At 45.4% G+C, this 13500-nt stretch overlaps 1 protein-coding gene across 2 annotated transcripts in view; it reads right to left on the reverse strand.

Moving 5' to 3' along the window:
* The window catches only part of RAI14 (retinoic acid induced 14), a 138873-nt gene that overhangs the window by 104988 nt on the left and 20385 nt on the right, over positions 1-13500 (reverse strand). The window contains exons 1-2 of one of the 2 annotated variants that reach the window (XM_045998739.1): positions 10655-10841; positions 9530-9610 (exon numbers count right to left, since the gene is read on the reverse strand). In XM_045998739.1, the coding sequence (XP_045854695.1) occupies positions 9530-9565 (36 nt within the window). In that variant the 5' untranslated portion in view covers positions 9566-9610; positions 10655-10841. Of the gene's footprint in view, positions 1-9529; positions 9611-10654; positions 10842-13500 lie in introns of those variants that run through there. The other variant, XM_045998738.1, reaches the window with a different exon arrangement.

Below are 13500 nucleotides of genomic sequence, written 5' to 3' on the forward strand. Positions count from 1 at the left end.
ATGAAAAGAAAAATGGGGCTTTGCAAGCAAAAGCAGTAGAAAAGAATAAAAAGTAAACCAGATAGGAATCAAGAGGGGACTGCAGCTGCAGAGAAAAACACGATCGTAGCTTATAACAAGCAAGCTATATGCCTGGGATATAGAAATGCCACTATTTTAAGTTCTTTGGGGACAAATCTGAAGTTCTGCTCAGAATTCTAAGCCCCACGGCTTGAGACTCCAAGTGGCACAGACAGATAGAGGAAATCAATCAATACGAGAATCCTCAGCTTTCCGTTTCATAAACTGCAAGCTGACTGAATGCATGTGCTCAGTGTAACCTAAAATCGAGTTTGTAACGGGTTAATTGTAGGCTGACAGCATTCCCAGACTGTCCTACCAAGGTGTGGATCAGGTCTTGACAGTTCCTACCTGTGTAAGCCATCCCAAAATGCTGGCTGAAAAACAGCGTACTTCATCAGGCTCGGGTTAATCCCAGAGCTTATCAAGGCAGGTCACTTGACACAGGATCCCACCCAAAAGAAGTCTGATGGATAAGCTAACCTCACCAGCTGGTAGCACTCATGGCAGTTTACATTTCTAAAATGGAAAAGGCATTAATTTCCCTGAAACCACATGTTACAAGCGTCTTGTACGAGCAGGACAATGGGGAATCTGCAAGTAGCAACCACTATTCCCTTCTGGGGTAAAAAAGAATCAAAATGAAGAACATTCAGCACATCCTTCTCATCCAACTCCCACACGAGGTTCACCATGGAGAGCGCCTGTAACCAAGTAGACTCATTTTCTAGGGCTGCCTCAAAAGAATACCCCGACCAGATGGTTGGAACACAAGCAACATACTGTCTTACGTTCCAGAGGCTAAACATCAAGGTGTCCGCGGGGCTGGTTCCTTCTGAGGGCTGTTCATGTTCATGCCTCTCTCTGCACTTCAGGTGGTTTTCCCACGATCTCTGGCAGTCCTCAGCTTTAAGCAGCAACACCCACATCCCTGCCTTCATATTCCCACAGTGTTCTCCCGGTGTCCTTCCCAGTTTTCCCTCTGTACACGTCTGCCTCTGTGTCTAAATTTCTGCTTTTTAGAAGAACGTCAGTCATACTGGATTACAGCCTACCCTAACGACCTCATTTTTACAATAAGTTGATTACTTCTGTAGAGATCCTATTTCCAAAAAAGTCACATTCTGAGGCACCAGAGGGTAGGACTTCGATAAATCTTTTCGAGGCAGGGCGAGGGGGAGGCAGGCAACTCAACCACAGCCCTGAGTTCATCTTCCCCAGTGTCCATTCCACCTGCCTCTCTGGACTTAGCCGGTTTTGTGGCTGCCAGCAGGAGAGGTTCCCTGCCTCCCTTGCAGCTAGACAAGGGCATGTGACTAAGTTCCAGTCGCTTCCATGTGAGGGCAAGGATGTACGAACCTTCAGGGTCACAGCCCTTAAAAAGGAAAATGCCTGAGCTCCCTTCTCACTCTACCCAAGTCTGAAGGAGCCAGAGAAATATGCAACACAAACAGCACACCCTAGACCAGTGCTGCCCAGAAGAATTATAATGCAAGATGTTCAAGCTTCTGGGAGCCTTATTTAAAAAATAAAAAGGGGGGGCGCCTGGGTGGCTCAGAGGGTTAAGCCTCTGCCTTCGGCTCAGGTCATGGTCTCAGGGTCCTGCATTGGGCTCTCTGCTCAGCAGGGAGCCTGCTTCCTCCCCCTCTCTCTGCCTGCCTCTCTGCCTACTTGCGATCTCTGTCAAATAGATAAAATCTTAAAAAAAATAAAAAGAAAAAAATAAAAAGGAACAAGTGAAATGAATCTTAATCTATTTACTTAATCCAATATGTCCAGAATATGAGCACTTCAGTTGTAGAACGATGAAAAAAAACTTGAGATATTTTACGTGCTTTTTCTGGTGCTAAGCCTCTGAAGTCTGGTGTGTATTTTACAATTACAGCATATCTCAGTTTGGACTAGCCACATCTCGAATGGTCACAAGCCACATGTGGCAAGTGGCTACTGCGATGTACAGTGTAGCTCTGGAGGGCGGCAAAAGGGCATAGTAAGTTCTGGGTCCCTGGATGAATCCATGGGGCACCACTATCCTGCTGGACCTGGAGTCCTTGAAACTTTAGGAAAACAACTTCTGTCTCATTAGATTTCAAGACATTGTGTTATAACAGCTTATCCCATATCAATAAGAAATGTCCACTTTTTTCTGGACCTCACAGAAGGACCCTGGAGCTTTTCAGTTATGAAACAACCCTTCCAAGAATGGACAGCTCCACGAATTCACACTGACTCCTATGAAAAGCCCACCAAAAACAGTAGCCCCAGTCTGAAAAGTTGCCATAGCAACCTTGTCAGCATTGGGAAAGACATCTCAGAATAAACCCAACCAAGGAGAACATGGGGTTCCTCAGCGTGTCTCTTGTTCTAGTCCCACATTATAAATCTCTTCGTTCCCCAGCCTACAGGACAGCCCAAGGGAAAAAGCAGGATGTGGAGACCATCAGATCATTTGGCTTCCCAAGAAAATCAAAATCAAATCCTTTCAGACAGTACCGCCCAAAAAGTTAAAATATTTTTCATTAATGCAATAAAAACCACCCTAAGAACTGGGCCATCAAGTTGATCACAACATGAGGACTTTGCTTGTTTAAAAGGAGGCAGGGACTCAAACAAAAGGGAAGTCAAGGCTTGTCGCTTCATCTTATAGACTATGTTGGGCCTTTAGCTAACGCGGACACGGACTGCCATATAAATGAAAATAATCACCTCTACGCAGCAAAGATTTCTGGGTGGAAACTCAACCGAAAAGCACCACAGGAAGAATCCAGAAGCAGGGGCGCCTGGGTGGCTCAGTGGGTTAAAGCCTCTGCCTTCAGCTCAGGTCATGATCTCAGGGTCCTGGGATCGAGCCCTGCCTCTGCTCGGCAGGGCGCCTGCTTCTTCCCTCTCTCTCTGCCTGCCTCTCTGCCTACTTGTGATCTCTCTCTCTATCAAATAAATAAATAAAATATTTTTTAAAAAAAAGAATCCAGAAGCAACTCTCATTTCACTCCTAAGGAAAAGTTACATACAAGAATTTGTTGCACAAACAACATCGAGGTCAGCAAGAGTTCCAAATGATTAGGTAATTAATTCAGAATACAGTGATAAGAAGTAAAAACCAACATGATTCATTGCTTATGTAGACTCTCAGATTTCCCCAAGTTTGGGGGCCAGGTTTGGAGTTTCACAATCGTCTCCAGCTGCATCTGGAACGGATCAGGTTTAGCCAAGATTTCCTGGACTTACAGTCTGGGGGAGCTAGAATGAAGCTGTGACCAGGTAGCCAGCAAGGAAGCTCTATTTAGAAATCGACATGCTTGGTTTGGTTTTGTGGTATCGACATGCTTACCAGCTCCAATAGAAGAGGAGAAGTAGCATCTGTTCTCTCTTGCTTTAAAAGTTAAGGCTGCGATGTATTTGCCTCCCAGGAAACAACCAACTCAAGATTTTCCCAGATCCTCCTCTGCCCTGGGACTGCCACGAACACTGGTGAGCTCTGCCACTACAGATAGCGTTCGCAGGATGCAAAGTCATTGCCTGGGTCTTCGTGCTTAGGGCGACAGAGCAGAATTCATCTCATGCAGTTTCAAGCTTTGGAATTTGGGAAAGAGAATGCCCTGGGTCAGCAAGTGTGTGTAGCGGTCACCAGCACAAACTCTGGCGGCCAGAAAAACCAGAGTTCAGACCACTCTGCCATTCATCAAATATGTGACTTTGGGGAAGCTACTTAACTTCCCTTGATGTTCATTTCTTCCTCTGTGAAATGTTAGTAGAACAGTGGTCTTTACTGGAAAAAGTCTGGTAAGCATTACACGATGAAGAACAGGTTAAGGGCTCGGTACAGTGGCCGGCACGTAGCAAGCATTCAATAAAGGAGAGTTCTTCTCATTTCTGTTGTTCTTGGTCAGCGATCCATATGTTTACTCTTGCAATGCATATTATGCATTAGGCAGATTTAAAAAAAAAAAAAAAAAAAGCGGGGACACTCCGGCTGCCCTCTCTTAGACACTGAACATAATCTGCAGGAAACTATGGCACCGAAGTCACGAGCACGCATGCCCAGGTGGGGGCGGGGGGGTGGTGCAGGGGCAGCAAAGCTTCAGAGAATCTTCTCTTAAATGGAAATGCAAGGAAGTATGCTTTGGGTTGAATTGTGTTCCACTGCCCCCCCCTCCCCGCTTCCCTAACTCCCCACCAGAACTGATCCGTTGAAGTCTGAAGCACCTCAGAATTGGACCCAATCTGGAGATGGGGTCTTTACAGAGGTAGGGAGTCAAGTTAAACTGAGGTCAGTAGGGCAGGCCCTACCTAATCCCACAGAATCGTGTCCCTACAACAAGGGGAAATCTGGACACAGAGACGCGCCTCCAGGGCGAAGGCCATGGCGGAGATCAGGTGATGTGTCTATGAGCCGGTGATTGCCAGAAAACCAGGAGAAGCCAGCAGAGGCTTGGAACAAACTGGCCTTCACAGCCCTCCCAGGAACCAGCCCTGTTGACACCCTGAACCCAGACTTGCAGCCTCCAGAACTGGGAGGCAAGACATTTCAGTTGTTCGAGGCCCTGGGGCTGTGTTTATAGCAACCCTAGGAAACTAATACAAGGTGAAACCGGGCAGCAGGCAGATTCCCCATTCAGAAGGGCTCCCAAGACCTGGAAAATATGTAGCATGACACAAACCTGATCAAATTTCTCTCCAGAAGTTTACAAGAGTCTCATACCTCCACCCAAAAAGGTCATCTCCGGTGTATTTTGACATTATGTCTGCTGAAAAAGAGGCTTAGCTTTGCAAAAGATTTGGCCAAGGTTCTTCCGTCAACAGAGAGACTTGGATTTTAAATATTCCCATTGTGTGTGTGTGTGTGTGTGTGTGTGTGTGTGCATGCATGCGCACACACGGTAGGAAGGGAGACTTGGGCATCTGTAAAACCTTATTATAAAAGACCAAAAACTCCTTGGGGGGGAAAAAAACACCTTGGCAGAGATGTGGATTATCGACCTTCATAAGAATAGTTCTCTCAACGGGCAACAAATTCAGACTCCTGTCTGAGCAGGATGTGTCTGGTTCCTCAAGATTCACGGGCTGTGTGCATTTCTTTGGCTGAAAGCTGCAATCGTTAGTAGCTGCTACCTAAAGAAATACCACCAATTTAATATCTCATGGAGCCAGCCATTTTGAACTGGCTGCCTTGACTTTTTTTTTTTTTTTTTTTTAATGGAATGTCCGCTGCTTCCCTATTACAATGAAAAACATAATTAGGAACAAATCTTTCATGAAATTAAACACACGCCCACAATGTAAACTTTGAAGGCTTCAATCATGTTTGAGAGGCATTTCTCAAGATTTGTTACAAAGATCTTTCAACCCCATTTCCCATCCCTCAGCCTCCACCCATTTCACTCAAGGCACCAAAAATTGGCATTTACAAAGAAATTCCAGAAGCCTGAGCATTTTATTAACAAAGAGAAATCCCAACCTTCTTGGCCTCATTTCTCATGATGACAGCTCATTTTTCCATGTGGAACCGAGTACTGGTGGCTGCAAAAATTTAAAGAGGTAAAGAAGCCACTTTCAAACTCTGGTCGTAAAAGATATAAATAATGAGGATTTAAAACTCTGTGCTCATTTTATAAGCATAAGAGTCAAGCATGTCCATTTTTAAAACGAGAGTGAAAATTTATAATGTTTTTATTAAAAGACTCAGCCATGCCACAGGCTCTCTCCTGGGTTCTTGAAGTATGAGTGTTTTGCATGTCAAGGGCAAGTTTTTGAACCAGAGCCTCCCCACTGTGCTCTGGGACTGGCTCCCCCAGCACTCCCCTCCCCAGCATTCCCCTCCCGCTGCACTCCCAGCCAGTGTTCCAAATCCTGGAGGCCTGGAGGGGAAAAAAATCTCCCCCTCTGTAAAGCTCCCCCAATCTCTCCATTTCCAGTGACTCAACCCCTCCGAAAACGGATAGCATTAATCATCCAGACCCTGCAATCTGACAACTGGTTGTATCATCACTGCGGAAGGCCCCCTTTACTCTCTGCATTATATCCGGTTTGTATTTCGCCTTGGTTATTTCCTGCGTGGACTTTTTCTCCTCCTGTCTTGGTTTGTGAGCTTTTTCAAGACAAGAAGCGCACCTCACATTTCTTCTCTATGTTCTCTAGAATCTAATCCAAGTTTAAGGATGCCCAAAATAAAGTTATACGTGTCAAGTGAAAGACGTCATCCACCGAAGGGCAAGCGCTGAGCTCCATAATTCTCTCTGGCTCCTGTGGGTTACTGCAGGCTCCCAAGTATGCATGGGGAGCAACGGGACAATGACAGTATCTAACTACAGCCCAGAGAACTGGGCTCGTCCCCCTGTTATACTCACATAAACCTGCTCTTGACCTGGTAGACAGCTGAATCAAAAGCGTTCCGGGAAGGACACCTGGATTAAATCTCTACACGCATGATGGTCTTGGAGTAGCACAGTGACCTTAAGGCCATCCAGGAGGGCCTCCTTTGGGCCACTCTTGTCCTTTCTCACTCCTTGCTCTCAATGGCCTCAAACTGATCAGCTGCAGACCTCCCAGGAACAGGCTGGCTGAAATGCGATCATACCATTGGGTCACCTGCCGTCTCTTTATGAAAGCACAAACATGATCTGCTGTCCCTCTTCTTTCCTACCTCCCAGAAACACAAAGAACCCTTTCTTCCCTCTACTCCCTTCAGCCTCACACAAAGACAAGCAGGAAAATTTGATGGCTGGTGGTTTAGGATTGTTATTTCAGAGAGACCACTCACTTCCGGTAAGGAAGATTCCAGTTCAGCTCATTTAACTAAATATAAATCATTGGAAACTTGCTTTTCGCTTAATAAGTGACATGTATGTGCACATACATATGCCAACAAATTCAAACCACAAGACACACACTGAAAACCAAGCCCACCTGCTCCACTCACCCCAGCTTCCCTTCTCAGAGGCAGCAACCATTACCAGATTATTCTGCCTTCCGGACCACAGACACTTTCCAAACCCTATTTTTTTATCAGGGGTTTCAGATTAAGATAAAGGAATCAGCATTTACCAAGCATCACCTGAATGCCAGGCCCCACACCGTGTGTTTTACATACATCAGCACGTTTAACCTTCATGACAACTTGGTAAGGTTCACATTATTTTCCCCATCTTCAGGTGAGGAACCAGAGGGTCAGAAGGTAAGAGACTTGCCCAAGGTCACCAAACTGGATCCAAAGTCACTCTTCCAAGCTCCTGCCTGGAGTCGACGGTTTCCAAAGTCAACTCTCCATCCAAATTTCCTTTTAGGAGACCTGTGCTCTGGTATGGGGCTGCCATGGCAGAAAAGTGGATGGTACAAAGTAGAGCTCTGAGAACCCATACAAGTTACCGTACCTTCCTAGGTCTCCATTTCTCCAACTGTAAAATGAGTCTAATGGTAATACCTACCATGTAAGGTTCAAAGAATTTCACCCAATGAGCTTTGCATTGTACCTGACCTACGTCAATCCTTCCTCATGGTACGTTATCACATGGCTGATGAACAAACTAATACACTGACCCCCAAATTTGCTATTTTGATCAAATATGAAAACTCTGATATCGTCTGGCCTCGTGATAACAATCTCCTCTGCTCCAGGAGCCCAAGCTGCTCCTCTAACATTTCTTCTCTTAGCACCAAATTCCAAAAGCACAGTCGTCCTGCTGCCAAATCCCAGCAGCTTTTAATAGTGTTATTATTGCGGATTCTTAATCGCGGAAATAGTTCCATTTTTATTTAAAAACCTAGATTCCAGCAACACTCTCCCTCCTACCACAAGTTTTTAATTTTTTAAACCCGAAGTTTATGTGTCTGTCATTTCCCCCCTGCCCCTGTTCATGTATCCCGGAACTCCAGACTGATTAAATTTTGCTAAAATAATCTCAGCTTGTATAAATGGAAGCAACCCAAATTTCCTTAGGATGGAAAAGACATTTGTTAACCTGGTCACACAACGTACAAACCCATATCCGCTGCTTGACTTTTCTCTCCTCACTGAAAGCCACAGGAGCTCTACTGGCTTGGGTATCATGGGGCCAGCAGATGGGGAGGCTGAAGGGGTTTCTCAGGGGAGCAGCAAGGGCAAGAGGCTAAGGAAGTCAGATGACCAAGGCTCTCAGGAGCCAGGGGCAAACTGGAGGCCTCTGGCCAAGTCACTTCATATTTTCTGAGTTCCACTTAACCTACCTCAAGAATGCGAAGGTAAAAAACCCAATTTTTTCCTAAAATCCCTTTCTAGCTCTAACCTCTAAGCGAGAGAAAAATTTGCAACCATCCCACAGGCATCTCAACTAGTCTGGGCCCCACCAGCGCAAAAGATAAGCTTCAGCCAAAAGGAGCTGTGCGCCTATGGCCTGTTAGCCATCAAAGTTGCAGCCTCCACTTATTTTAAAAATGGGGTGTGTTGGGGCGCCTGGGTGGCTCAGTAGGTTATAAAGCCTCTGCCTTCGGCTCAGGTCATGATCCCAGGGTCCTGGGATCGAGCCCTGCGTCGGGCTCTCTGCTCAGCGGAGAGCCTGCTTTCCCTCCTCTCTCTGTGTCTGCCTCTCTGCCTACTTGTGATTTGTCTGTCAAGTAAATAAATAAAATCTTAAAAAAAAAAAAAGGGGGGGGTGTCAACCTGTCCTAGAATTCACGGCAAAACGATAAAAATCCAGGTTCACCTCTGGTTACTTCATCTTAAAGGAGAGCCAAGCAAGCCCTGGATGAGGGTTGACATTTCTGAGCTTCCATCTGGTTGTCCTGCCATAAATTTCTCCTGTCCAACAATTCTGCCCAAAGCATCCGGAGTCCCAGCGGGGTTTCGGAGGTGACCTTGCATTAAGACACCACGTGTATAAGAATGCTATGCTATTTTTCTCCAGTTTCTCCTCCGAGAGACTTTGTTTCATAACCCAACATCGGAACTGATTCCTCCAACCCAAAATCTTGTACGATGGATAACAAATGAGTAAGAACCCCAGGAATTCAGGGGGAGTCAAGGTGTAGGCAGCAAGAGATACTGTTGTTTTACCACAAAAGCCTTAACAGAGAGTTTGAAAAAACAAAAACCTTCTTAAAGCCAAAGATGAACCAAGCTAACACATAATTCCTTAACTACTCTCACCAGACCATCTTCCTCCAAAACGGACATTCTGAATCAGATTTGGGGGACTTTAGAGATGCCGAGGTTTTTACCAATTCTTTTCTTTAAGATGTTGGAATGGACTGTTTCTTTCTCTACAAGGCACAGACTGCAGGACTGAAGAAGTCATTTTCAAAAGCTATTGACACAAACAGCACGGAGCCCAGAGTGCGCCATTCACAAAAGCCACCCAGAGCTGAGGCCCTGCCAGCTTCTCGTTCCTGTAGTTGATTAACCCAGGGCCTTATCACGGTGGGCGTGGAGAGCTGTGCAGCCCGCCCCAGGAGAGGGAGCGTGGAGCCGACAGACGGTGAGTCACCGCCTACTTACGTCGCTCTTCCTGAACTTGGCTTTCAAGCTCTTCATGTTTAGTCCAGTCAGCTTTCCCAAGCTCTAGAGACTTTTCAACACCTAAGCAGAGAATGGGAAAAAAAAAAAAAAAAAAGAAAAAATTAAATCTTTAGGTTTCCAAATAAACCCCACAGATATTCCCTCCTGATGAGATGACGACTTTTTGGCCGCTGGCCATCGGGGTTGAGTCAGGAAGATGTTCAGAATCAGAAGCTAAGAAGTGGTAAAGAACATGTTATTTCCAATCCCTGTAGTCCCTAGAATCTTCTGACACTCTCAAGTTCACCAAAACTTTATTAAATGTCAGCTTCCCCAAGGTTAAAAGTAGAACAAGTTTTCCTGTCACTGTACAAGAGGAGCTGTATGACGCAAGGGTTCACAGTACGATCACCCCATCGCCTCCTTTTGAAGGGCCACGATAGTAAGGAGTGACAAGGAAAACAGTTCATATTCCAGATGCCATTCATTCCCTATTTATTTTTCTCAGCGTGGCTTCTCTTTTTTTTTCCCTCCCAAGTGCACGCATGGGGCAGTTAGTAAAAAATGCCAGGAACAACAAAACCTCCCTCTTCAAATACCTCGTTCTGCAGGAAGCCACTCAAAACAATGAAAAAGGATCCCATCCCCCACCCCCAAGGTCTTGAGGGACCCAAGGATTCCCAGTTGGAGCTGGCAAACTCTTAGGAAATCACCTCCTTGAGGAGGTCTAAGGTCTCCTGGAAAGTGAATGTAATTAAAAAAAAAAAATACATATGTACTTTTTTCCCCTACGGAAGGTAGTTCCCAGTTTTAACCGGATTCTGCAAGGGGTTGTCACCCTTCGGAAGTTAAGACAGTTGATCCAAGCTAAGTCCCGAGGTGGCCATGGAACCCCAGAGACATTAGGAAACCTGAGCTCAGTGGACTGCCTTTCCCATTGCCCTACAGGTTCAAAACTAAAACCAAAATGCAGAATCCTCTGCTAAAATATAGTATAGACTATCTTTTCCACCCTCAAAAATTGGAAAATTACAGAGCGTGGAATCTTTGCAAAAGGGCAAGAAAATCTAGGTGCAAGTTCCCAGCACACAGGAAGCACTCAATAAATGTCACGTCAAGCCTCACCTGACAAAGTGAGAACAGATGAACTTGAACAGTACCAGCCATTAGAGAGCACTAAGGAATAGCACTCCAATGTTTAACCGTAGCTGGCCTTTCATTTTCGAAAGCCTTTCAAGGTCATCTCCTGTTCCCCCACCATTTTATTCTTGGCTAAACTGATAAAGGGGTAAAAAATACAAGCAACTGAATGGCTATACTCATCCCTCCTCGGGTCCTCATCACAGCCTCTAGAACTCGTCCAGCAATTTTCTGGCTTCTATTCTAACATTGTTTACTTTCATTTTTGCCGCTGTCATTAAACAGGGCTTGGGACGATGGGGCAAAAACCCAGGCAATCATAAAGCACATGGACATTAATCTGGAGGCCACACCCCACTGCAGTCTCACTGGGGTCCTTTTCAATCTTCCCAGCCTGGTCAGGCATGACCATGTTACCTTGGAAACCACACATGCTGTAATTAGACCTTGTTAATTGCCCAGCATTTAACCACAGGCTGGGCTGGTATCCGAACAGCGGAGTGCAAGCTCCCAGACAGCTTCTCGCCATTGGCTGGTAGGTATGACTCTGAATCAGAAGGACCCGGGGACAATTTCCTAAATGCAAAATCCTAGTCCACATCCTGTGGAAACAACTTCAGGGAGCGGGGCTCAGGCATCTCCCTGTTTGTATCTTTTGCGCAGTGCGGTCTGAGCATCTCGAAGTGAGGCAGATGAGGCAGGGAACCCAACTGTCAAAGTGCTGGATTATACAACAGACCTTTTTCATGTCAAAGCAAACCACCTTTTGATGAATCCAAGCAGAAATCATGGTAATCAGACCCTCACAAACCGCCAGGGGCTCATGGTTCTCCATGAAAATGGCAATCAGTCTTTGAGTTCAACTCCTTCCACCTTTGGGTGAAGGGTCAATAACCAAGGAGCCCAATCCATGAAACAGGAAAGGGAGAAAAGAGAAGCCAGGGCTTTCAGAGTCCACAAACTGTGTAGCCCACCAAGGGAGAACCACCCAAAGCATTCCTTCAGTTGTAGGACATAGTGTCTTGGGCAATGGTGGGTAAGATGTTTATCTGAGGTCATGGGGGGGTTTGTGGGTGTTGGGCTTTTTCCTATGTGCTTGTTTTGTCTTTTATTTTTTTTTTAATTATGGCAGTGAGAACATGCAAACTCCTATTTGAAGAAGATTAAGTAAATAAAGCACTTAATTCCCAAAATTCCCAGGAGCAGATATTAGCTGTGAAATGCAGGTCTTCCTGGAGTCCTGGGTCTGGGTGTGTGATAGCTGGGTGGTCCATGGGTACAACTCCCAGATGAAAGAGATAGAGGTCAAGGGTAAAGAGGTTCTGGAAACCTACAGAATAGTAATTTTTAGAAACAAGAACTGTAGCCAGGGGGTAATTAAAGTTAGTAAAAGGTCACTGTTTTCCTGCTATTCATGGAAGGATCTAGCACCTGGAAGTCACGGTGAATGGGAAGCAAGCTGCCCCTGACATGATGCTGGCTTCTGTGTGCCCCGACATCTTCTCTTCCCCAAGAAGACCCACGGGCAAATCAGGGACTGAACTTCCTTGGGTCTGCTGGAATCTCACAGCCCCAATTCCCAAATCCAAACTTCCAAAGCCCAGATTAGGCGACAGTGTGTCTTGACAACAAGTGACATCAGTACATCTCGGCTACACGGATAGCAGTCCTTGGACAAGTCACTTGATCAAGACAACTCAGTTCAAATGAGGTGCAGTGAAGGTGAATTAGCTGTGCACCAGCCTAACTAACCAGGATAGTACAAAACGAGGGCGAATGGTCACACATATATGGGAAAAGTTATAAGGACTCTTATGCCAAGAATAAAGCACATCTACCCACTGAGCAGAAATATTAGTTTATTAATATTTGCCTGCTAAATCCAGAAGAAATCACTGGGGCCACCTGGGTAGCTCAGTTAAACATCTGACTATTGATTTCAGGTCAGCTCATGATCTCAGGGTCATGAGATTGTGGCCCACATGGCGGGGGGAGGGGGCGCCTCATCCTCAGCAGGGAGTCTACTTGAAGATTCTCCCTCTCTGCCCCTCCCTCTGCTCACATGCTCTCTCTCTAAAATAAATAAACAAATAAAATCTTTAAAAAGAAAAAAGACCTAATAAGTCCTGGAAACATGGCTTCCATTGCTGGAAGCCAAGTCATCATGTGACATCAAGTCAACCGATAAGGACGGAACAGTGCAGAGATGCACAACCTTACTGCCCTCTCACCTGAAAGCCAACACCCAACAAACAAGGTTTATTAATCCATTTTCCCTTCAAAAATAATGTAACTCTCAATCAAAGCTAAGCATGAGCTACCTCTATCAGCTATAATTCTAGCCTGAATCAAAAAACCTTGATATTAGCCTGTACAGCTTTATCATGAAGGTTAGACTTCTTTGAGTATTAAAAATAACTTCCAACACATACAGGGTTTCCTTTGGGGAGAGGCTGAATCTATTGTCATGATGGCTTCCCAACCTGGGAACATACCAAAGCTATTCAACCGTACACTCAGGTGGGTTAAGTGAAAAGAACGTGAATTGTATCGCAACAAAGCATGCTTGTGCGTGCACGCACGCTCTCTCTCTCATGTATACACACACACACACACACACACACACACACAGATATGATCTCCACTACCTTCCCTCATCAGACTTAGGAAAATTCCAGGTTAGAAATCTCTGGACCAAACTAAAAAAGAACTTCAAAGGAACAAAGGTTAGCAAGCAATGCCCTTAACACTAAAATGTGGTTGCTCCTAGATTTTCTTCATTTAGCTATTTCCCTACCATAACCTACCCAAATGAAGTGGTCAGAAGGAAG

Source organism: Meles meles, chromosome 3, assembly GCF_922984935.1.
Source record: "Meles meles chromosome 3, mMelMel3.1 paternal haplotype, whole genome shotgun sequence".
NCBI lineage: Eukaryota > Metazoa > Chordata > Mammalia > Carnivora > Mustelidae > Meles > Meles meles.